The sequence below is a fragment of the Lethenteron reissneri genome, unplaced genomic scaffold, assembly GCF_015708825.2.
Source record: "Lethenteron reissneri isolate LAM-NWPU_2019-01 unplaced genomic scaffold, ASM1570882v1 scaffold_120, whole genome shotgun sequence".
Lineage (NCBI taxonomy): Eukaryota > Metazoa > Chordata > Hyperoartia > Petromyzontiformes > Petromyzontidae > Lethenteron > Lethenteron reissneri.
In genome coordinates this window covers 231378-257695 of record NW_026890893.1, presented here as the reverse complement: position 1 = coordinate 257695, position 26318 = coordinate 231378, and the positions used below count along the sequence as shown (strand labels likewise).

The 26318-nt window shown below is 48.3% G+C and overlaps 1 protein-coding gene across 1 annotated transcript in view; it reads right to left on the bottom strand.

The window, feature by feature from the left end:
- Nucleotides 1-857: 857 nt before the first annotated feature.
- Nucleotides 858-26318, bottom strand: part of LOC133361687 (zinc finger protein 850-like) — a 51396-nt gene continuing 25935 nt past the window's right edge. The window contains exons 8-9 of the mRNA XM_061580674.1: nt 14143-14156; nt 858-4720 (exon numbers count right to left, since the gene is read on the bottom strand). Of these exons, the coding sequence (XP_061436658.1) occupies nt 3766-4720; nt 14143-14156 (969 nt within the window). The 3' untranslated portion in view covers nt 858-3765. The remainder of the gene's footprint in view (nt 4721-14142; nt 14157-26318) is intronic.

The following is a 26318-nucleotide window of genomic DNA, read 5'->3' as shown; positions in this document are numbered from 1 at the left end:
AGGCTGGCACGCGCGCACGTGCTGCAGTGGAAGCCAGGGGACAGGGCATGGCTGCACTGTCCCCAGGTACCACTTGCGACCTCCTCGAAACTGGTGCGGCCGTGGCGGGGCCCCGTCGAGGTGGTCGAGGTTTTGCGACCTCAGTGCATTCGTATCAAGTGGGGGAAGCGCCGGTGGTTCGTTCACCCCTCTAGGCTAAAACCCTTCGTTGCGGTGCGAGGCCCTACTCCACACGCGCAGGGCCAAACATGTGGGGGGTCGACCGACTCGGAGGGTCCGTCTCTGTTGCTCTCGCCTGACGTCTTGTCGGCTGTTCCGCCCCCAGGTACTTCAGGAATGACGGGCTCGCGCCCAACAACCCTCACGGGGGATGCCGAGGGTCTCGCCACTCCAATCGCGGACTCGCCTCGAAAGGGACAGCTGCCATCGGATGGTCCGCCATCTGGGGTTGGCCCATGTGACGGGCCTGCGGCAAGGACGCGCGCAAAAATGCGCAGACTCTTGTAATGCGCAGGAAGACGAAGAAGAAGAGAAAAAAAAAATTTTATTGCGTTTTTTTTGTAAACTTTTCGCGTGTTATGGTTACTGGGCGCTGCGTTGGTGGGGCGCTCTTGGCACGTTGTTGTTATGGCTGTGTGTGTTGGGTGTGTCTTGTGTGTGTGTTGTGTGTGTGTTGTGTGTTGTGTGTGCGCTGGGGGTTCCTGGCGAATGTATATACTTTGCTTTTACGGATTTCGTATTTATTCAGGGGGGGGGGCGCGTCGGTTTATTCTCCCTTTGGGGGTATGGTTATTGTTGTTGTTCAATTCACGTTCTGTTGATAAAAAAAAATGAGGCACACACGAGGGTCAAGAGGTAAAGGTACCTTTATTGGAATTGTTGCAGCCGGGACGGCTGCGAGCTATGCAGGGGGGAGTGATGTAGGGCTGTTATCGAGGGGCTGTTTGTACATAGGATCAAACGGCGAACAAACACAGTGGGCGGAGCTCCGGGAGTACACGGGGGGGGTGCCCGCAACGACGTCCGCATCGGGCAGCCTGGGGGGTAGGGCTGCCCGGGGTTGTGATCCTGTGGGGGGATATAAAAGGGGATGACAGAGAGAGCTCGGGGCTCAGTATTAGAACAAAGGGAAGACTGAAGACCCGGGTAGCTAGAGCCCTGGACTCCCCTGAGACGCCGCCCTTGTCAGGGCCGCGCAGGACCGAGCCAGCGGCGTGGTCCCGTGAACCAGAGTCAGCACTCTGGGACTCCGGGTACCGTAGCCCGACTCGCCAGTGTCGGGCCAGACAGCCTCCCCTAGCTCTTTAGTGGAGGACTCGGGGGTAGGTCAGGGATAGCTAGGGGTGTATCCCCAGTTATACGGGTGAGGGGGCCGATACCCCCTCGAGTGTCATACAGCCCACTGTTGTACTGTAAATAAAGACACGTGTGCCTCAACCTCGGTGTCAAGCGTCTTCAACGGTACTTCAATTGTCTGAACCGGTCCTGAGCCTCCCCTACGTCAACTCAGCCTCAAACGAGTACCCGGTGCGGTGTAAACATTGCCACTAGGGAGACAAAGGCGGCCGGGCGTGGTGCCGTCCCAACCTTAATATATGCTCACTAACAGCACTTACCCATACAGTCCGTCCAGGCGACACGGGGGATATGTCTTTGTGTTGGGAGCAAGTTTGAGTGACGTGTAGCCATGGGAGTTGAACGAGCGCCTGCTACTACTGACAGTCGACTACGGTTGGACAGACGCTGATACAGACAGACAAGACAGGCGGACAGACAAGAGGAACACATAGACAGAGAAAGATAGAGACACAGGCAGAGAGAGAGGCGGACACAGAGATGTTGAATCGAACAAACTTAACTCGCTCCATTGAAAGAGTTTCCTCGAGCTTTGCCCATCCCCGTAAGTCGTTTTAGTTTCCATTAATTTCAGTGTGGTGTGTACGTGTAAGCAATGTGGGATATCGATGTACACAGATATGAACAAGATCAGCAGACAATAAGTCTTTCATACTCTTCGGTTCTTTCGGTAAAGTCACATAAATAAAAAAACGTTTCAATCGCAACACAAGCGGTTGTCCTCGGGCGAAAAAATCCAGAAATTGTCACGGCAGAAGTCAGGTGAGTGATGGCACGTGACAGATAAGGTGTGTTCTATGGTGTTTTTAAGGAGCAGATGACTGTGAAAATGCCTTCCCACACACTGCACTTGAAGGGTTTCTCTCCTGTGCGAGTTCCCTGGTGCTGTGTCAAATGTCCAGGGCGGTCCGTGCTGTATGCACACCGGTCACATTGTTGCCTTGTCGTACCGTAATGCGCCGAGTGCCTTTGCTCCGTCAGACCAATTAGGCCAAGGGTCGGCAACCTACGGCTCTGGAGCCGCATGCGGCTCTTTACGGGCTGCTTCTTGACGATATGTACGTATGTACAGTATGTACTCAGATGCATTGCGGCTCTTGAAATACTGAATTTTGTACCGAATTGGAAAGAAATGGCTCTTCTTGTTATTTTGGTTGCCGACCCCTGAATTAGGCAGACATCATGCAAAATTCAAATGAGTGCTGTCGTGGAGAATGTATCTACGAGATGTGCTCTGCCGTGTAACCAAATACAAATGTACCAAAAATGCATTTCAAATGTGCTCTTAAAATTACCTCCTTGCTATGAAGCAGATCAGAAGACACGACATCTTTCATATATCGATCTCTCCACGAAACAAAGGAATGTTTTACACAAACTAGAACTAGCACAGCCTTCTGGGAGTGCATCATTGATTCAGTGCAAGCCACCTGTGGACCCTTATTTGTGTACAGCGTCTCAACAGCAGCCGGGTTTGCTTCAGACGTTCATCAGCAAGGAGCATTTCTAGTCCGAGTTCGACAAAATCTACGTCAACACGTAATACAAAATTATAATGTGTTGTAGAGAATGTATCGCCTCTACATGTAACTGATGAATGACCCGAATGTGCTCCCTATTTCAAAGAAAATGAATTGCTCCAGAGGGAGATGCTTCCTGAAAACACAAAAGTACCCTTTGACCTGTATCACAAGAACTGGTCTCACCTGAGTTATCTGTACAGGTTACTTCCAAAACACACACTTTGTCCTAACATCACTTATTTAATGTTTGACCCTTAGACAAAATGCTACATGTACACACACAATCAGACAAGTATTCATTCTAAATTATTGAGTCATTTTAAACAAATTGAATTACTGAACTGAAATATGCTGCATTAGGTTGCATCGTATTAACAAGCCATTTAAAAAAATACACACCGTCTGCTTAACAGTGTAAGTACAAAATACTATTGTCATTCAAAACAAGTAGGCCATTGCATGCTGGCGTCTGGGTCAAAATTCATGAAATTCTAAACATTACATACAAACTCCACAACCAAGATGCCATATCAACCATTGCCCCCTACTGACAGGCTCTTGTCCACATGCAGGCCGGTGCAGAGCAACCACTTTGTACCACACATGGGCAGCTGCTACTTGGGAATGCTCTTCGAGTGTTTGAGACGAGATACTATACAAAACTCCGATTTGCCGAGATTAAGCAAGCACCGTATAAATGAAATTGATAACAATGCTTGGGAGCTTATTGGCTCTCGCTCCTGATTAGAGATCTACGCAACCCACAGGTCCACAAAGACTGGCCGCTCTTACCCTGCAGGTTGCACCTAGAAATTAAGTTCAACTTCACATTCTTGTCATTAAATACCTGACAAAGGAGCATCTATTGGAGCGACATCATCTCAAGTTACACATCTACCGGGTCTCCATTTGACTTTGTATTGTTTCGGAGGAAGTCCACCCACACCTCCACTTCCACAAACTGCTGGGAGTTGCCTCGCTCTGCCTCACAGTCAGAATTCTCCTCCTGTTTCACGTTGCCTCCATCGATGTGAAGGTCCCATTTTGGAGTTGAATTGTCATCTTCACATTTTACCTTCACTTCTTCGCTTTTCACCATCACTTCATATTTCACCTTGATATCTTTAAAAGTGTCCAAGCTGGGATTTTCTTCCGGTTCTTGTTTCATGAGGGATGGGCTCATTGCGGCACTTTGACTTTCACAAGCTGATTTCAAACTCCACTCCTTGTGGATCATCTGATGCTTGTGTGTTCTCTGATGTGCATGAAGATTTGATGAAAGTGCAAACGCCTTCCCGCACGGAGTACACTTGAAGGGTTTCTCTCCTGTGTGTGTTCTCTGGTGTTTTTTACGAGCAGATGAATGTGAAAATGCCTTACCACACACACTGCATTTAAAGGGTTTCTCTCCCGTGTGTGTTCTCTGGTGTGCTACAAGAGGAGATGAACGTGCAAACACCTTTCCACACACAATGCACTTGAAGGGTTTCTCTGCCGTGTGTGTTATCTGGTGTTTTACAAGAGTAGATGACTGTGCAAACGCCTTTCCACAAACACTGCACTTGAAGGGTTTCTCTCCCGTGTGTGTTCTCTGGTGTTCTACAAGAGGAGATGAACGTGCAAACGCCTTCCCACACACACTGCACTTGAAGGGTTTCTCTGCCGTGTGTGTTCTCTGATGTGCTACAAGAGTAGATGAACGTGCAAACGCCTTCCCACATACACTGCACCTGAAGGGTTTCTCTCCCGTGTGTGTTCTCTGGTGCATTACAAGAGTAGATGACTGTGCAAACGCCTTCCCACACACACTGCATTGGAAGGGTTTCTCTCCTGTGTGTGTTCTCTTGTGTGCTACAAGAGAAATTGAATGTGCAAATGCCTTCCCACACACACTGCACTTGAAGGATTTTACTCCCGTGTGTGTTCTCTGGTGCATTACAAGAGTAGATGACTGTGCAAATGCCTTCTCACACACACTGCACTTGAAGGGTTTATCTCCTGTGTGTGTTCTCTGGTGTTTTTTAAGAGCAGATGGATGTGAAAATGCCTTCCCACACACACTGCACTTGAAGGGTTTCTCTCCTGTGCGAGTTCTCTGGTGCCGTGTCAAATTTCCAGTACGATCCGTGCTGTATGCACGCTGGTCGCAGTGTTGCCTTTTTGCACTAAGTCGCACGGAGTGCCTTTGCTCCATTAGACTAATTCTGCAGAGGAAGTGACAGCTGCAGACAGAAAAAAAATATCAACACCATCTACACGTCAGTATCGATGCACAGAGGAATGCATATATACACAGTCAAACGTCTATACCTATTCAAATATTCATGATATAGTGAAAAAGTGTACCAAATTCATCACACGGGCTGTTATGGCACACAATGAGAAGGCAAATGGTCACAAACATGCCTGGAAGCCCTCGTATCTTCAAAATGAATGTTAACCCAAAACTCCGAGCACACAATTTCGGCTGTCTGGCTACAAAAGTAATATTTATGAAAGCTAAATTCAGCTGACATAGCAAAGGGTGTTGAAAATAATACTATTTGTTTTGATTTAAAGCATTCGTGACTGCAGGGATTCATATTCTTGGTTCTTTTGTTAAAGTCACGAAGAAGGGAATCAATAAAATAATAGAAAATATAAAACAATAAAATTCTCACGACGTATCGACTGCAACACAAGCAATCTTTATCAGGTGTGGAAAAAAAAACACACCTGATGATGATTGCTTGTTTTGAAGTCGAAACGTCGTGATAATTTTATTGTTTTATATTTTTTTATTATTTTATTGTTTCCCTTCTACGGGACTTTACCGAAAGAACCAAGAATATGAATACTATTTGTGTTATGCAGAAATGCATAAATTAATGTTGAATCGCAACTTAGAGGTGTGAAGCCAGGCACAGATGTCCTTGAATGCTGGGATGAACAGTTCCGACTTCAGCTGCACGTGTGCTGTGATAACATCCTGACTCCATTCTTACAAAGAGTTCCAGAGGAAAACAAAAACAAACTACTATTTTGATATAACCTCCATGCTCAATAAAGTCAATAGACATTACTGCAAATACAAACTTGACACTGTCACACACTCAGAGGCAGAGCCAGGATTTTCAGGTGGGGGGGGGGCAACCCCTCCAGCAATGAAAAATGATAGGAGTTGTTAGTATGTAAGGAGTTGTTATTAAGTAAGGACTTATCCCATGCTTTTTATTCGAAGCGTGTGATCGGCATCGCGCTCGCTGAAGGTGTTTGCCTTCAGGGAAGTCGTGTACTGTATACGCAACTGCGCACAATTCTGAGTCGCTTGTAACTGCTTTGCCGTTACTTATTGCCAATTATGGACTCGGACTGTTGTCCTCTCATCAGTCCCTGGCACGTAATATGCCACACGGTGGCCATGGGGGTCGCAAAATGTCGATTTATCTATATAAAAGGGAAATGTGTGGATACGTGTGTCTGTTCGAAATGTTTAGCATACTTGCCAACATGCTACATTCTTGAAATGTGGGTCAGTTCCATACTGTACACAATGTAAAAAGTATAAAAATAGTCACTAAAACTTTAAATCTAGATATAAAATAGACTTTTGTATTTTGGCGGGGGGGGGGAATGACCATGCTGTTAACAGTGTGCCGGGAGATTTTAGGTGGCGCTTCGCTACTGGCCGATGAGGCCAATGGCTTCTCGGAGTTCAATACATATCCGTGCGAAGAACGGGTACAACTGCTATCTTAAATATAAAGCAGAATTTACATCTGTTTGTTTGAAGCAGCAAAACCTCTACAATGCTGAGCTCTGGCGTTATGAAATTTTCACAGCATTTGCTGTCTGGAATGTCTAAGTGAACGCGACTATTTTCAGCTCACCTTGTCATTCTCTTACCGAGTGGCCAAATCGACTTTACGTAGAAGTGGGTTAAGGTTGAATTGAGTGAAAATATCCGATTTAGGTCAATTGATTTGTTTCGGCTTTTTTCTTTCTTTCAAGAATAAAAAATATTTCAGTGAAATAAGGGAATATTAAATTAATCCAAGACAAGAATCCAAGTCCCGGGCAAAGCCGGGTAGTGACGCTAGTTATTATTAAACGCCATTGATCCAATCGAAATTTGGGATTTCGATCGGATCGTTGGGGGGCATGTGCCACCCCACCCCCACTGGCTCCACCACTGTCACACTGGCATGGTTCACAGGTGGTGGTGTGTCTAGACCAGGGGTCGGCAACCTACGGCTCCGGAGCCGCATGCGGCTCTTTACGGGCTGCTTCTTGACGATATGTACGTATGTACAGTATGTACTCAGATGCATTGCGGCTCTTGAAATACTGAATTTTGTACCGAATTGGAAAGAAACTGGCTCTTCTTGTTATTTTGGTTGCCGACCCCTGGTCTAGACCCATGCCTGGCCACCTTCACCTGCTCAGTATTAATGCTTCCTCACTCTACCAAGTAATTCATTGAGGTACAATAAACATCGCCGAGGCTGCGTGTCTCTCTCTCCCCGTGGTTGCGTGGATTTCCTTCCCGATCCCCCGGTTTCCCCTCCACATGTAGCGAGTGAACACCGCCACGCTGTTGACAAGCCTCACCTTGTTGTTGTTGTGGGCAGGTCGCTTCTGAAAACAAGAGCGGTAGAGCAGCTAAAGCGGGCTTGGCCTGGTAAAATATAAAAAAAACTGTGTCAATATTTAAAGTAAAACAAAGTTACAAAGTAGTGAGCCAGGTCAAGACAAATTATCTTAAGCAAGAGAATTGAAGCAAATGCGATCAGGCGAGGGAAGGAGGCAAGGCCCCGCGTTGTAAAGTTCCTACCTGGACATCGCTTCCATGCTCGCTGCTACTCAATTGACATCCCAACAAGAGAGAGAGCGAGGCTCTACCTCGGTAAACAACAACCATCACCATCAAAACAACCACAACCACCACCACAACCACCACCACAACCGCGATGAGAATTTCTCACCTCGGATTTCAGTGCACGGGCGGAACGGCAGCTTCCTGTAACCTCACTACGTCACGCGGCAGTAGGAGGTGACATGACGTCACTTGCGGGGTACGAAAACACTTTCCTCCCACAATGAGCGGCTCTGTTAACTTAAATGAATTATGTTAATGAGCCCGGCCCATACGTCGGAAGGGTGGGGCGCTGGTGACGAACTCGTCGCAATAAACTCGCGACGGCTTTCACGAATACATTATGTTAATGAGCGGCCAGTCACCGGGCGGAGCTTTGCCCAAATAAAGATTGTCACTGGAACAGATATCGGCAGCGGCTGAGGGGAGGTGACGTCACTCTCAAGAGCGCGGTGGTCGGTAGTGGGTGACATGACGTCACTAGCAAGGTCTACTTCTGCGGGCGTTTGACGCCAGTAAGGTCACACTAAGCGGTGACGTCAGAGAGCGGGGTCAAAGTTCAAGTTTGTTGACAGAAGGGGAGCGGCAGTGTCGTGGTGAGCGCTGCGCTCCGCACCGACCAGCCGAGTTCCATTCCCGCTCGTGGCCAACACCGCCAGTGACGAGTCTCTGAACCGGTCCTGAGTCTCCCCTACATCGACTCAGCCTCAAACGAGGACCCGATGCGGTGTGTAAACATCGCCACGAGGGAGACAAAGGCGGCCGGGCGTGGTGCTGGCCACCCACCCCTCGTGTGCCGTCCCACCCTTATTAGGTGCTCGCTAACAGCACTTGCCCCTACAGTCTGTTAAGGCTATACGGGGGATCTTTGTGTTAGGTGCTCACGAACGGCGTGTGCGGCGGCGTGTGAGTTGTGCTGCGTATGACCTGTGCGTGAGAATGAGTGAGAATGAACTGTGTGTGAGAGTGAGCTGTGTGTGAGAGTGAGCTGTGAGTGAGTTGTGTGTGAGAGTGAGCTGTGTGCATGAATGAGCTGTGTGTGATTGAGCTGTGTGTGAGAGTGAGCTGTGTGTGAGAGTGAGCTGTGTGCGAGAGTGAGCTGTGTGCGAGAGTGAGCTGTGTGCGAGAGTGAGCTGTGTGCGAGAGTGAGCTGTGTGCGAGAGTGAGCTGTGTACGTGAGCTGTGTGAGTGAGTGTGAGTGAGTCAGTGTGAGTGAGCTGTGAGTGAGCTGTGTGAGTGAGCTGTGTGAGTGAGCTGTGTGAGTGAGCTGTGTGAGTGAGCTGTGTGAGTGAGCTGTGTGTGAGTGAGCTGTGTGTGAGTGAGTCAGTTTGAGTGAGTCAGTGTGAGTCAGTGTGAGTGAGCTGTGTGACTGAGTCAGTTTGAGTGAGTCAGTGTGAGTGTGAGTGAGTCAGTGAGTGTGAGTGAGCTGTGTGAGTGAGCTGTGTGTGTTTACATTGGCGCGTGCAGGGGGGTTTAATCGTGTTCTTTTTCCATTTGTCCGTAGTCATGACTTTCCTTCATCTCTCTCGTGAATGTCAATATAAATGTACGTGTCTGTATTCATTACGGTATTCATTACAATACAAATGAATGTTTATTTATTCTAATTGTAAGGTTTATTAACTACGTTTATTTATTCTTTGGTTCTTTCGGTTAAGTCACGTCTAAAGATAAAATAATAAATTAAATAATACCATATTACGACGTTTCGATTGCAACACAAGCAATCATCATCAGGCATAAAAGAAATAGCAACAAAAATCTAACTAGAAAACTATAGACAGACATCACAAGGACACACAGAGAGAGGACACATATCGGCACAAAGAGAGAGGTCGTTTCTGTGACGGTGCCTTAAATATAGAGAGGGGAGCGGGGGCGGAGAGAGGGAGGGGGCAGAGAAAAAATTAGCATGTCAATGAGTGGACGGCAACGTGATGCTGCTGCAAGTAAGATGACGACGCGGCACGGCATGCAAGCTTGAAAATCAGGAGAAAGACACGCTAAAATTAAATAACCTAGTAAAATATCGAAATGTAATGTAATGCTCTCTCGAGAAACGGTGCCTTAATGCGGCGAGAGAGTTTGTGTACGTCTGAGAAGCTGATCGCTATACCGTCGAGAGCCTAGTGCTCTCAGAAGGGACACCCAAGGCGGGAAGACTTCAGTGGAGACGTCAGACAAAACCCGTTACGAAAGGTCCCCACATGACCTTTTCAATATAAATTGTGATCCAAGAAAGCAACGGGAAACTACTTGGATTATTTCTCCCTTGAAAACTTCAATGATGACAAGCAAAATCAACAAAGGCCCTGAGTATCGGCGTCCTTTAAATAGGACAGGGGTGCTAAGAATCTCCGAGCTTGTGTCAAAGAACCCTTTCAAAGTAGCAACTTGGAACGTTAGAAGTTTACTTCAAGCAGGAAAACTAGCCAATGTCATACAAGAAATGGATCGACTTAAAATCAACATAATCGGTCTAAGCGAAACTAAATGGCCTGGAACAAAAAAGTTTATACCAAGCGAACACCACATCTTCTGCTCCGGAGGAGAAGAAAACTCCAAACAAACATACGGTGTCGCCTTTATAGTACACAAGAAATTAGCGAATAAAGTCAACAACTTTACACCAGTATCAGAACGAATAGCACTACTACAATTAGCAGGCAATAAAGTCAACGTGAACATTCTACAGGTTTATGCTCCAACAGCAGATAAACAAGATCATGAAATCGAATCGTTCTATGAGCAACTAACCAACACGCTGAAGCCGCTGAAGAAGCAAGACATCACTATAATCCTCGGCGACTTCAACGCCAAGGTTGGCCACGGTCGAATGCAGAACATTGTCGGAGAACACGGACTAGGAACAAGGAATGAACGAGGTGACAGACTGATTCAATTCTGCCAAGAAGAACGTTTCAGTATTGCTAACACGTGGTTCCAATTACCACCTCGACGACTGTACACGTGGACCTCGCCGCAAGACTCCGACAACAACATCGTCAGGAACCAAATTGATTATATCCTAATTAACATCAGGTTTAAGTCTAGTGTGATTACAGCAAAAACCTACCCTGGAGCCGATATATCGTCAGATCATAACCCAGTAACAGCTACAATAAGACTCAAATTGCGATCAATACAATGTACAAAGACGAGACGAGCAGACCTGGAGAAACTGAAGAACAGCGCCGATAAAAGACAAGTACAGCAACATCTCAACGATAGCATCCGCTCAATAACAACAGAAACAGCAGATGTTCAGGAGTACTGGCGCTCGTTCAAACAATGCATCACAGAAACAACAGAAGTCATGCTGGGACATCAGCCACCGAAAAAGAAACAACGATGGATGACACATTATATTCTCGATTTAATGAGCAAACGAAGAATGTAAAAAAATAATGACTTGGAGAAGTACAAACAAATGCAACAGAAGATCAGAGAAGCAATCAGACAGGCAAAAGAAAAGTGGATGGAAGAACAATGCGCCGAGATTGAAGAACTAATTAAAAAACATGACAATTTTACTCTGCACAAGAAGCTCAAAGAAGCTGGTAACATCTACAGACCAGCCCCAACAGCTACCTTGTATGCGGACAACAACCAACCAATCCTAAATAAACAAGAAAAAATGGACACCTGGACAAACTATATACACAAGCTCTATGGCGCCGCGAGAACACCTGCAGAAAATGACCAACAGATGTCGAAAGACGCTCTACACATTTTAACATCAGAAGTAGAACATGCAATATAAACAGCTAAGTCAGGCAAAGCGTGCGGGCCCGACACAATCCATGTAGAATTGATCAAACTATTAGACAACAACAACATACGACAACTGACTAATTGGTACAATCAAATATACAATGGCAATAACATTCCATCCAACTGGCTACAATCCATCTTTGTGGCCATACCAAAGAAAGCAACAAGCCGGAAATGCGAGGACTACAGACTGATAAGCTTGATGAGCCACGTGCTGAAAGTCTTCCTGAAGGTGATCCAACAGCGCATACGCTCCACATGCGAAAATGCATTGAAGAACACACAGTTTGGCTTTTGCAAAGGACTAGGCCAGGGGTCGGCAACCAAAATAACAAGAAGAGCCATTTCTTTCCAATTCGGTACAAAATTCAGTATTTCAAGAGCCGCAATGCATCTGAGTACATACTGTACATATGTACATATCGTCAAGAAGCAGCCCGTAAAGAGCTGCATGCGGCTCCGGAGCCGTAGGTTGCCGACCCCTGGACTAGGCACAAGAGAAGCAATCTTCTGTCTACAGATACTACTACAGCTATGCTACGAACATCAGAAAGAAGTGTACATCTGCTTCATAGATTACGAGAAAGCCTTTGACTCAGTCGACCACGACCAACTAGCAGCTCTATTAAAACAACTGGGACTAGATAAAAACGACATCAACTTCATCATTGCTCTTTATTGGAAGCAACCAGCCCAACTCTGATATGACAACGAATTGACAGACCCAACACCAATACAAAAAGGTGTACGACAGGGCTGCCCACTTTCACCCAGTCTTTTCAACATCTACTCGGAGCAGATTTTTGATCGAACACTAGCAGATAAAAACATTGGTATTAAAGTCAATGGACAATACATCAACATCAGGTATGCCGACGACACTGCACTGCTGGCCGATTCAGAACAAGACCTACAACAAATCTTGGACGAGGTTGCCACAGAGAGTCAAATATGGGGCTTACGAATTAATAAAAAGAAAACAAAGGTTATGAAGGTCAGCCGAACTACAAGCGAAATAACAATCAAGCTGGGCAGCGAAAATTGGAACAAGTACACCGATTTAAATACCTTGGTGTAATAATTGACGATCAGTTGAACCATGAAGTCGAAATCAAGAGCAGAATTGAACAAGCAAGGCAAGCATTTATTAAATGGAAAACACTCCTTGCAGACCGCAACTTGAGTACATCACTCAAACTGCGCACACTGAAATGCTACATCTGGTCAATTTTGCTGTACGGAGTAGAGACGTGGACACTGACAACAACAGCAACAAAAAGGCTCGAAGCTTTCGAGATGTGGCTGTATCGAAGAATGCTGAAAATCCCATGGACAGCCAAAACCACCAATACACAAGTTCTGCAAGATATGGGCACTGACAGGCAACTGCTGAAGACCATCATTAGCAGGAAGTGTTACTACCTAGGCCACATTGCCCGAAACGACCACAAATACCAGCTATTAAAGCAAATCCTGGAAGGAAAAATCGAAGGGAAAAAACGACCAGGACGGCCAAAAACGACATGGCTCAGTAACATCAAAACATGGCTACAATTAACAACAGCACAAACTCTACACGCCGTGCTAGACCGGGACCAATATCATCGTGAAGTCGCACACGCCGTTAGGCAGCACTAAAGAAGAAGAATGTAATGCAACACAGAGAGTCGGTCAACACACAATTAACGCATAGCCCGGTTGATTACGTATTTGAAAGATTGCTAAGTTAGAATTTAAGTGTGAGAATTCCAAAGAGAGGACCCAGGCAGAGAGAACAGACAGCGGGTAAGCAAGATGGCAACGTGGTACAGTACACAAGCTTGAAAATGAGAAAGGCACACTAAAATTAAATAACCTAGTAAAATATCGAAATGTAAAGTAATGCAACACAGAGAGTCGGTCAGCACACAATTAACGCATAGCCCGGTTGATTACGTATTTCAAAGATTGCTAAGTTAGAATTTAAGTGTGAAAATTCCAAAGAAAGGACACAGGCAGAGAGAACAAGATTACGTTTATTTAGTGTTAATGTGTTAATGAGTTTGAATGTGATTTAGGGCCTAGTCCGTTAGTGCCTTGACTAAAGCACTCCGCTTTTGTATTGTTTTTTTGTTAATTTGTGTACATTTATGCACTTTCAAATATAAATGTACGTGTCTATATTTATTGTACTACAAATACAAGGATATTTATTGAAATGTTGGGTTTATTTTTATTTGTTTATTGAGTTAAAAATTACACTGGTCACACTTTTTCTGGCATAAGGTATTCCAACGGTTTTAAGGTAATTTTGGGGTGCTGATTCCAAATCTGGCATCAGTTTTTGTCTATCACATCAGATTTTTGGGATATGAAATATTGCATTTTCAATCAAATCAGCAAATGTATGCTCATATACGAATAGCTAAACAGACATCCATACAAGAATAAGATAAGATACAATAATAATGAAACAAACATTTAATGAGCCGTAGCACAAAGTTGTGAGAGTGACTGCATATCAATGTGAGTGAATGCATATTACCATGTAAGAATTGAATTGTGAAGATAAGAAAAATATGTACAAAAAGGTCATTCACAATAGTGATGTTACATCTCCATAAACGACCTCTTCTTTGACGATCTCCGATGTACAGCTTGTGGAATGTCTCTCATCAAGGACCAGCATTAATCTGCCATCATGTTTGAGTCCCATCGGCCTTGGTAACGTTCTTCCATAACTTTAATGTCTTGACGAAAGCGTTCACCTTGTTCTTCACTCACGTGACCCATGTTCTCTGGAAACTGAGCCAAGTGACTATGTAACCTTGATGCTCGTTCTACATCCAAGTGCTTGGAAACTCAAGAGCAGCTCCTCCACAATCTCTCGATAGTTGTCCACTTTCCTGTTCCCAAGGAAATTCCGCACCACATCAGATAATGCATTCCAAGCTCTAGCCTCTGCCGCAGTCGTAACAAATTGTGGATCCCTGATGAGTGTTCTTATTTGAGGGCCAACAAATATTCCTGCCTTTTCTTCGCGGCACTGAGACTTGAAAAGGTTGAACATATATAGCTGAAGCAGTCTCCAATGTGATCAAGAGCTTTGACAAGTTGCTTCATTAACCCAAGTTTTATGTGCAGTGGGGGAAATACAATTTTATTCCTATCAACCAGAGGCTCATTCTTGATGTTCTTGTCACCAGGCGTCAAACTGATTCTTGGTGGCCAGTTCTGTTTAACCCAGTATTTTAATGTAGCCCTACTGTCCCAGTAGCACAGGAAACAAGGGTATTTGGTGTGACCTCCTTGCTGACCCAGCAGAAAATTAACCATTTTCAAATCAACACAAATTAGTCATCCATGAACATGGTATTCCTATCTATCCAGAACAATCTTGATGTTGGCATATTCTTCATTCATTTTTAGTGTCCTATTGGGACTGAACCATATATATTTCTGTTGTGAAGTAACACACATTTCAAACTCCTTTTACTACTGTCAATAAAAAGTCTCCATTCACTTTAATCATATGCGGGCAGTCCCATATTGAGAAGAAGCCCTTCAACATCATTACAATAAACAAGTTGACCATCTGAATGGAAGTACTGCTTCTCTGTTACGATAAAAGGGGACAGTAGTACCAGGTCTGAGTAGTCCTTTCTCTTGCAGCCTGGAAGCCAACAATTCAGCAGACTGCTTTGGCAAATACAAATATCTTACAAGATCATTCAATTCAGGCTGACTAAACAGATACATTTTATCACAATCTGCATCAGATGACGTACATTCTATCTGAGCATCATCATCATCTGTATAAACAGGTAAACTGAGGGATTCAGCATAAATCTCTGGTAGCTCAGTTAATACAGGTGTAGTGGTGATACGCGCTGACAGTGGGGATCGTGGGGCAGCGCGTGGTGATTGGCTGTGTGCCGGTGACGCGCGCTGACGGTGAGGGATCACAGGGCAGCGCGGGGTCATGGGTTATGTGGTGGTGATTGGCTGTGTGTTGGTGACGCGCGCTGACAGGGAATGATCGTGTGGCAGCGCGGGGCGATTGGTTGTGGAGTGGTAACACGCGCTGGGAAAACGGATCGTAGGAACAGCGCGCCGTGATTGGTCGACTAGTGGGTGCTCACATCGCGGTCCGCAAGAGGGCTATATAAGGCGGTGCGCGCGGGCGCTCGGGGAGTTGGTGACCAGCGAAGACTGAAGACGGCGGAGGAAGAGATAGGGCCCTGCGGCACCTAGTTCCGCTGTCCTTGTAAGGACCGGGGCTCTGTGTGACCCAGAGGCGGGACCCTGGGACCCGGGGCCAAACGTCCGTGTGAGGGCCGGCTCGCGGGACCCAGAGGTTGTGACCCACGCCCAAGCTTGGGGTGGGTCTGTAGGCTCCAAGGACGTTACGGGGCTGGAATGCAGTGTGAGCATGCAGTGTGAGCATGCAGCGTAAGCTATAGTAACTACACGTGTCAGTGGAGTGTGTAGCGGGAGAAGTAGTGACCACACGTGTCAGTGGAGTGTGTAGTGTGAGAATAGAGACCACACGTTGTATCGTAACAAGTCAAGATTTAATAAAAGAGTGTGCTACCCGTCAAGTGGTTTCCTGCCGTCATTCCGAATACTTCAACTGGCGTCAGAAGTGAAACAGTCTTCCAGGCATGGATAGAAGGAAGACCCGTCGGACTCACGGGAATGACCGCGAGGATAACCTTGATGACTCGGGCCAGCTGGCATCGGGGGGAGAGGACGAGGAAATGCCGACGCCGCAGGACCCACCAAGGGCGCCGGACGAGCGACTGAGGACCGAGGCCGTACTCCGCGAGGCGCACTCCCGTCTGGCAGAGCTGCTGTTCGCCGCCGCGTCCATCCTGGCAGAAATCAACACAGCGGGAGGAGCGGGGACGTCGACGGACATTCAGCAAGCGCGGCCCGCAGATTCCCGCCAAAATGACTTGGCGATTCCCGCCATTTCGACTGCGCGGCCATCTTTTGGCGGGAACGGCAAGCAACACGTGGCGGCGGTTCTCCACGCGCGCCCGCTCACGTCATCAACGCGCGCCGCGGACCGCCATCAGCCGCCCGCCATTGGGGCCGCCATCTTGCAGACCGACGGTGCGGCAGAGAGGAACCACATGGCAGAGGACGACTTCATTTTCCAGCAGCGCCTTCCCACATTGTCAGCCTTCAAGGCAGAGGGCGGGGACTGGGCCGCATTCCAGCGCAGGTTTCTGGCGCATCAGGAGATGTCGGCCTGGTCCGACGCTACGGCGCTGCGGGCACTGCCTGCCATGTTGGACGACGACGCGCTCGCGGCCTTCAGGTCCGCACAGAGGTCGGACCGCTCCACGCTCAAGGCGGCGCTGGGTCTCATGGCCAAGGTCTACGGACCTCCCTCGGCGTGTCGCCATCACTTTTATGCCCGACGGAAGGCAGACACGGAGACCGCCCTCGCCTACCGCACGGCGTTGTTGGCTCTCGCCGACGCCGCGTTCCCTCGTATGGACGAGGAGGGCCAGGACGCGATGGTCTTGGAGCAGCTGCTCAAATTGGCGCAGGACCTGGGGGTCCCCATCAACACGGCCGACGAGGTCGATATTTCTTCGTTGCGGGTCGCAACAAGTATACAGGCGTACGAGGTCTCCAGCGTAAACAGGGGGCCGTCTGCACTGCTGCTGTGGCCTCAGCTCCGGGCCCGGTCGTCACCGAGCCCCAAGTCATCGGCCCACGGGAGGAGGCGTTCACCGCTGGACGACCGGGGGACTGGAGGTTGGGGGGTCGTTCGCCTCTGCGATCGGCCCGCAAGCCGGAGCAACCGAGACCTCCGACGTCCCTCATCACGTGTTACAACTGCGGCCTCCGGGGCCACGTGGCGTCCGGTTGCCGCGCTCCTCGTCAGCGCGCCCTGGGACCTCGGCTGGACGACGACCAAGGCCCCAAGTCATCCCTACTACCCCCGGCAAGTCGCGGCACTTCACATGCTCGGCCTACATGCACGACACACATGGGCCGTCGCGTTGCGGCGGAGGAAGGCTGGTTAGGGATCGGGGATTCGGTTCGGCGAGGGGGGTTCGTGCGGGACCGAGGGGACATTGAATGGTCTGAGTTGGGGCACAGGATAGTGGCTGCGTCGGCGGGTTCATCGGTCATTACGGGATTCATTGACGGGGTCGAGGTCAGGGTGTTGGTGGACACGGGGGCGTCGGCGACTATTATATCAGACCTCATTTACAACATTCTCCCCGTCCAATGTAGACCTCTGCTCCCGGTCGACGTGCCATTTTACGCGGCAAATGGGGGCTCGTTGGGCATTGTCGGCCAAATTAGGGCGTCCATTTGCATTGTAGATATTAAATTGTCGGGACCCGTTTTCGTTTCTTCTTCCTTAGCGGTCCCTTGTCTGTTGGGCACAGATTTCTTGGCTAAAATGCCCATTAAAATTCTCATCGATCAGCGTTGCATTGAGTTACCATCGGGTCGCCGTATTTCATTTTTGACGAATCCTACCGAAATTCGGACGGCGTGCGCTACGATACAAGCGCTGGCGACGCAGACCGTGCACATGCCCCCGGGTTCACAGATGTTAATTCCCCTCCGGTTGAGAAAACCATTGGTTGGAGAGACCTCGGAACGAGGCATGCTTTTGGGTCCTTCTAATAGGGCTGTGGGGGGTCTCGATTTGTCGGTGGCTCACACTTTGGTTCGGGCTGACAGGGACCCATTCGTGATGGTTTTAAATGCTGGTTCGCGGCCGGCCGTTATTCAGCAGGGCACTGTACTAGCTCACGCGGCACGGGTCCCTGCGGAGGAGCGCCTAGTTGCACAGGTTGACCCAAGCCCGACGCAGAACAATCCATCGAGGGAGGACCTTGAATGGGTCGATTCGCTGTGCGCGGACTCGACCCATTTGTCAGCGGTACAGTTGGGTGCGCTGCGTGCGTTACTGATTGAATTTTCGGACGTCTTCAGTAAGCATAAATATGACATTGGGTGCACGGACCTGTTGCACCACCACATTGAAACAGGCGATGCGGCACCGGTCAGGCTAAATCCCTTCCGGCTGAGTCCTGTTGAAAAGGAACACGTTCAGTCGGCCGTTAACGATATGCTGGCGGCCGACATTATTTCGCCTTCTTCCAGTCCATGGGGAGCACCTATTGTGCTGGTTAAAAAGCAAGACAGGTCCTTGCGATTTTGCGTAGATTTCCGTCGCCTGAATAAGATATCCGTGACTGACGCGTATCCGCTCCCCAGGATGGACGAGTCCCTCGATGCATTATCTGGCGCGCGATATTTTTCGACTCTGGATTTGTTGTCGGGATTCTGGCAGCTGCCACTCGACAACGAGTCTCGACCCAAGACGGCATTTCGGACTCCAGGGGGCCTGTTCCAGTTTAACCGGTTACCCATGGGTCTTCACTCCGCTCCCGCGACGTTTCAGCGCCTTATGGAGTTGGTTTTGTCGGGCTTGCAATGGGATACTTGCTTGATTTACCTAGACGATGTCATTGTTTTCAGTAAAACGTTCGAGGAACACCTCCAGCGATTGAGAGGGGTGTTCTTGCGGATGCGATCGGCTAAATTAAAGTTTAAACCGGCCAAATGCCACCTTCTTCGTAAGTCCGTGAGGTACTTGGGCCACATTGTCGATTCTTCGGGGATCTCTACCGATCCCGCGAAGACGAACTGTGTCAGTTCATGGCCAACGCCCACGTCGGTTTCGGACGTGCGCAGTTTCATCGGTTTTGCTTCTTATTACCGCCGATTCGTTGAGCATTTCGCCACCATTGCAAAACCCTTGCACGCTCTAACGGCAAAAGGAGTCAAGTTCCGATGGGGACCGGAGGAGGAGGCCGCATTCTGCTCCCTCCGGGACGCCTTGGTGGGTGCCCCGCCCTTGCGTTACCCTGATTTTACAAGTCCCTTCTTGCTAGACACGGATGCTAGCAACACGGGCATTGGGGGGGTACTCTCACAGGTCGTCGGGGGAGTCGAAAGGGTGGTTGCCTATGGTAGCAGGGTTTTGTCGCCGGCGGAGCAGCGCTACTGCGTCACCCGTCGCGAGTTGCTGGCTATTGTTTTTTTTGTACAACAATTGAGACCATACCTCTATGGCCGTCACTTTACGGTCCGGACGGACCACGCGGCACTTCAGTATTCATTGCGGGTTGCCCAACCCTCGGGCCAATTGTCACGGTGGTTGGAAGTCCTCCAGGACTATCAGTTCACGACCACATACCGAAAGAGGTTGCGCCACACTAACGCCGATGCCCTTTCGCGATTGTCGCCTTGTCACAAATGTGCGTGCTTAATGGGATCGGCGCGCTGTAAACCGCCAGCTGCGGAAAGTATGGGGGCGTTCGCCGCGACCGGCGATGTTCCCGCTGCCCCTGAAGGAGTGGACTCGCTGCTCTCATTGTCGCTGATTGAGTGGGGCCGTCTCCAAATGGCCGACAGCTCCCTGCTCGCGCTGCGCCGCAGGGTGGGGGGTCCCGAGGAGGGCCGGGAACGGACTGGCTCCTGGGTGCTCAAGCAGGGCCTGTTAATGAGATGGGACAATTTGTCCCGGCGGCACGCACTCGTGGTGCCTTCCGCTGTGCGGGGGAAAGTTGTCCTGGCCGCACATGAACGCCTCTTGCATTTAGGGGTCAACAAAACGCTTGCTCTGCTTCAGCGTGACTATTATTGGCCGGGGATGGGGAGTGATGTGGTGAACATTCTAAAGGGGTGCGTTGATTGCGCCAGACGAAAACCGCCGGCCGTGGCGTCGAATCCACCGCTGCAATCTATTCAGGTTTCGCGCACTAACGAGCTCGTTGCGCTCGATATTTTGGGGCCTTTTCCAGTCACGCCGAGGGGAAATAAGTACCTGTTGGTTGGTGTCGAGTACTTTACCCGGTGGCCTATGGCGTGGCCACTCGCCAACCAGTCGGCGGCGGCTGTGACGGACGCCTTTGTCCAGGGCTACGTCCTGGACAAGGGGGCTCCCGAACGCTTGCTAACCGACCAAGGGAAAAATTTTTCTAGTAAATTGCTGCAAGAGGTGTGCGACCTATTGGGTACTAAGAAGGTGCGTACCTCCCCGTACCACCCACAGACAGACGGGATGGTGGAGCGACTCCACAGGACTTTGACTTCTATGCTGTGCCAGCAGGTGTGCGAGGCACATGTTGACTGGGACCTGCAGGTCCCGGGGGTCCTCGCCGCGTATAGAATGGCCCCCCATGCAGCAACGGGATTTTCCCCATTCTATCTGATGTATGGTCAGGAGGCCGACCCGCCCATGGAAACGCAGCTGGGACTATCCGCGCCACGAACGAATTCGAAATTGGCTGAACATATTAAATTTAACATTCATAAGCTGACCGAGGCACGGGAGGCCGCACGGCTTAATTCGCGGGCTCGCCAAATTGCCAACGAGCGTTTGCGTGCACGGAAGTTGTCCGTGCACATCTGGAAACCAGGCGATAAGGGCCTGGCTGCACTGCCCTCAGGCACCTTTGGCTACGTCGCCTAAATTGTTGAAGCCATGGCGGGGACCCGTGGAGGTCGTGCGGGTTGCACGCCCCCAGTGTGTTCAGATAAAATGGGGAAAGCGCCGTTGGTACATCCACCCCTCCCGACTGAAACCGTTCTCGCCTCCATATGGCCTCCCTTTGTGTTGTGAGGGCCGAGCATGAGACGTGACCGACGACCCGAGGGGGGAAATGTCTCCGCCTGATCCTCACATGTCTCCGCCTGATCCGCTCCCAGGTGTCTCGGAACTGACAGCTGCCGACCACCGGCGGCCGGATCCCCGCGGCGCGCCCGGTCCTTCCAGGCCCGATCCGCGCCTTCCAGGGCTGCCGGAGCCACCAGACGGTCGTCAGCGTCCCGTCCCATACGATGGACCGGCCAGGCGGACTCGCGCTCAGTCGCGCAACTTTTCTTGACCAATCGAATGAGGGGCCGATGCGGCCGGAGCGCCTCGTCACTGCGTTCCTCTTCCGCTCGACCGCTCCATCATCCCGGTGGAGGAGCGAGCAGAGCGGGGGGGGGGGGGATCGATAGTCACAGAGACACTGGACATGTTCCTTTTCTCGGACTTGCTTTTATTGTGTTGTTCGTCGGTTTGTACATAACTTGTTGTCTAGGTGTTGTGTGTTGTTGTTTTTTTTATTGTGTTGTTGTCAGGTTTGTACATAGGTTGTTGGTTGGTGTTATGTCATTGTGTTGTTGTTGTTGTGTTACGGGGCACACTGGGGGGGTTGGGGTTTTGTTGTGTTACTATTGTTGTTGTTGTTGTGTTGTTTAGCAGCCGGGCCGGCTGCGAGCTATGTGGGAGGGGGTGATGTAGTGGTGATATGCGCTGACAGTGGGGATCGTGGGGCAGCGCGTGGTGATTGGCTGTGTGCCGGTGACGCGCGCTGACGGTGAGGGATCACAGGGCAGCGCGGGGTCATGGGTTATGTGGTGGTGATTGGCTGTAGTGTTGGTGACGCGCGCTGACAGGGAGTGATCGTGTGGCAGCGCGGGGCGATTGGTTGTGGAGTGGTAACACGCACTGGGAAAACGGATCGTAGGAACAGCGCGCCGTGATTGGTCGACTAGTGGGTGCTCACATCGCGGTCCGCAAGAGGGCTATATAAGGCGGTGCGCGCGGGCGCTTGGGGAGTTGGTGACCAGCGAAGACTGAAGACGGCGGAGGAAGAGATAGGGCCCTGCGGCACCTAGTTCCGCTGTCCTTGTAAGGACCGGGGCTCTGTGTGACCCAGAGGCGGGACCCTGGGACCCGGGGCCGAACGTCCGTGTGAGGGCCGGCTCGCGGGACCCAGAGGTTGTGACCCACGCCCAAGCTTGGGGTGGGTCTGTAGGCTCCATGGACGTTACGGGGCTGGAATGCAGTGTGAGCATGCAGTGTGAGCATGCAGCGTAAGCTATAGTAACTACACGTGTCAGTGGAGTGTGTAGCGGGAGAAGTAGTGACCACACGTGTCAGTGGAGTGTGTAGTGTGAGAATAGAGATCACACGTTGTATCCGTAACAAGTCAAGATTTAATAAAAAAGTGTGCTACCCGTCAAGTGGTTTCCTGCCGTCATTCCGAATACTTCACAGGCACAAATATTTCCTCACAGTGCTCAACTGGTCGTCTGGTAGATAGGATATCTGGGTATTGTAAATGTGGTTTGTTTTTCTTATTGAAACCTTTTACATTGACAAGGCAGAAGTAGCAGTTATCCAAATGGTTTGTAGGTTCTCTCCTAACCATTGGCACACCAAACTTCAGCTTAGCATTCTTTCCTTTAGACCATGATCGCAAAGTTTCAACACAGATTTTACACACTTTGTGAGGAGCCCAATTTTTTAAGTAGGCAAGATAAACCTTCTTGACAAAGGTATTGATGTTGCACCTTTGATCTTGCAAAGTGAATCACGACGTCGTGATTTTCATTGTTTTATTTTTATACATTTTTATTTCATTTTTTACCTACGTGACTTTACCGAAAGAACTAAGAGTATACCCCTGATATTTTAAAGATGGCAATTCTCCTGCTGTATATCCTACTGTTGTCCCTCCCGGCCATATCTAGTGCCACACTCAACTCTACAAACGGCTACCCTCGTTACTTCGCGTCCATACTTGTTGCTCAATTTGCCACTACACCTGCTAATGAAACAGCGTATAGACAATTATACACTCCATCATTGAATCCTTTTCAACCCTATCTTTGTCCCATTACTTCACCAGCACTCCTTCCAAACTTCATTTTGCTCTTAAGAATATCACCATCTGCGAGTTGCTGATATTCGTCCAAGGTTCACCGCTCTTTATCCTTTCACAGAAAATACCTGTGCAAACTATTAATTCTACTTTTCTTATTTCTGGGTGGTATTGAGCGTCATCCTGGCTCAAAGAAAACGTATAATTACGTAGATTTTTCTGGCAGAAAAGGTGTTGGTGTTCTACACGTCAACATCAGAGGGCTTGTGATTAAATTAAGTAAACTAAAACTAGAACTGGCAAGTCTGGACCCGGACATTGTTTGCCTAACAAACATTTCTCACTCCTGCTGTAAATGACTTGCAGATTACGATTGACAACTACAACCTTTTTGGGCTTGACCGAGGATCTAAAGGAGGTGGAATTGCCATCTATATTTGTAATACTATTGCATGTTCACCAGCTCACTCCTTGTTTAAAAAAAACTTGCTTTGAAGGTCTTGCTCTCAGAATAACTCTCCCAAATAATCAACAGATATTGGTCGTGTGCTGCTATAGACCACCTAGTGGTAGGGATGTTGAAGCTGCGTCTGCACTGAGAGAGCTTCTTGGGGGCCTCCCGAAAGGTGAAATCGTTTTAGTGTGTGATCTAAATTGGAATTGGCTAAAATCGCAGGCCGTGGCCACAAATTTTACAGATGAATTTAACCTATTTCAATTAATAAATGTCCCCACAAGACCCAACCTAAAAAATCCGGGATAGTCATGTCTGCTTGACGTCCTATTGACAAATGACCCTCATAATATCGCACTGACTGGTGTTCTGGGTAATAACCTTAGTGATCACTCCTTCATATTTGGGGTGAGATCATCAGCCAGACCCAAAGCCCCCCCTAAATTGGTTGAGAAGCACTCCATGAGACACTTGAGCATTCAGGCATTTACTAATGATGTGCTTCACTTGGATATTGACAAGGTCTCTGAAATCCCAAACCTGACTACAGCTTGGGAGATCTTCAGGTACACGTTTCTTCAAATTCTTGACAAACATGCTCCGTTGGTTAGATTTAAAACTAAAGGGAACCGCCCACCATGGTTTGATCCTTTGATTACTAAGCTCATGAAAACGAGGGACAAGGCTTGGGCACTTGCCCCGACATTCTGTCCAGGCTATATGGGGGATCTTTGTCTTTGTGTGTTCGGAGCAAGTTTGAGTGGCGTGTAGCCGTGGGAGTTAAACGGGCGTGTGCTGCTATTGACAGTCGTTGACTCCGGTGTGACAGACGCTGATAGACAGACACACACAGACAAGACAGGCGGACAGACACAGACAAGAGGAATACAGAGACAGAGAAAGATAGAGGAGACAGAGAGAGACACACAGAGGCAACAGAGACAAAGACGGACAGAGATGTTGATTCGAAAACACTTAACTCGCTCCATGGAAAGAGTTTTCTCGATCTTTGCCCATCCCCGGAAGTCGTTCTAGTTTATATTAATTTCAGTGTGGCATGTACATGTAAGCAATGTGGATATCGATGTACACAGATATGAACAAGATCAGCAGACAAGACGTCTTTCATACTCTTTGGTTCTTTCGGTAAAGTCACGTACGTAGAAAAAATAAAATAATAAAATAAATCGCGACGTTTCGATCACAACACAAGCAGTCGTCATCAGATTAAAACATCCAGACATTTTCGCGGCAGAAGTCACGTGAGCTACGGCACGTGACATATATAAGGTGCCTCCCCCCCCCCCACACCGTGGCTTGCCCCGCTCAGCTGAGCATTGTTTTAATGCGTTGGGCTCACGCGAAATTGATTGCTGTAAGACGAAGGTACTTTGAAACCCACTGGCTATACTCTTATATAAGCGCACAACTTCATCTATCTGTGACGAACGCTGCACTTTCCGTCGTTTTCATGCAGGGGGCGCTGCAAACCTACACACCCCCTGTATGAACGACGGAGGCGCAGGGACAGACGTTCGATCACGTTGGAATCGATCTACGGACGGCGGTCTTCTCGCACAGCCAGCTCTGTGTCGCCTTATCTCGATCCCGCGATCCCAACAAGGTGAAAGTCCGCATTGAACCAAATCCCCGGCAAGGCCATCTACTTAACGACGAGAGGAAATTTACACGAAATGTAGTTTTCGATTAAGTCTACCAGATGTAAAATGATATAAGCTTTTAATGAAGAAATACAATTATCTAATTCAAAATATAATACAATTCAACGTTGTTTCATTTTCAAACTTCAAAACGGACCATCGGGAGCTTGCGTGGATGCGTCGTTCGTGCGCAGTTTTTTTTCATGACTTTCCTGGCCCAAGGTCGTAAAAGGTTGTGAGGGGCTTGCTTCAACCCATGGTTGTGAACATTCAGACGTTAATCAGCAAGGAGAATTTCTAGTCCTAGTTCGACAAAATCTACATCAACATGTAATACAAAATTATAATTCGTGTTGTAGAGAATGTACCTCATATTGGTGTAACTTTTGAGTGGTATGCCTTGTAACTGATGAATGATCCGAATGAGCTCCCTATTTCAAAGACAATGAGTTGCTCCAAAGGGAGATGCTTCCTGAAAACACAAAAGTACCCTTTGACCTGTATCACAAAAACAACGGGTCTCACTAGAGTGAACTATCCAGGTTACTTCCAAAACACACACTTTGTCCTAACATCACTTAATCAATGTTTGACCCTTATAGACAAAATCAGACAAGTATTAATTCTAAATTATTGAGTCATTTTAACAAAACTTAATTACTGCACCTAATTATGCTGAATCAGGTTACATCGTATTAACAATAAGTTTCGATTTAAAGCTTTCGTGACTGCAGGGATTCATCTTCTTGGTTCTTTCGGTAAAGTCACGTAGAAGGGAAGTAATAAAATAATAAAATATAAAATAATCTTATTATGTTTTATTTGTATTATTTTATTACTTCCCTTCTACGTGACTTTACCGAAAGAACCAAGAAGATAACAATAAGTTATTTTAAAAAATACGCACCGTCTGCTTAACAGTGTATGGACAACATAATATTGTGTAATTGAAAACGAAGCCATTGCATGCTGGCATCTGAGTCAAAATTTATCAAATTCTAAAACATTACC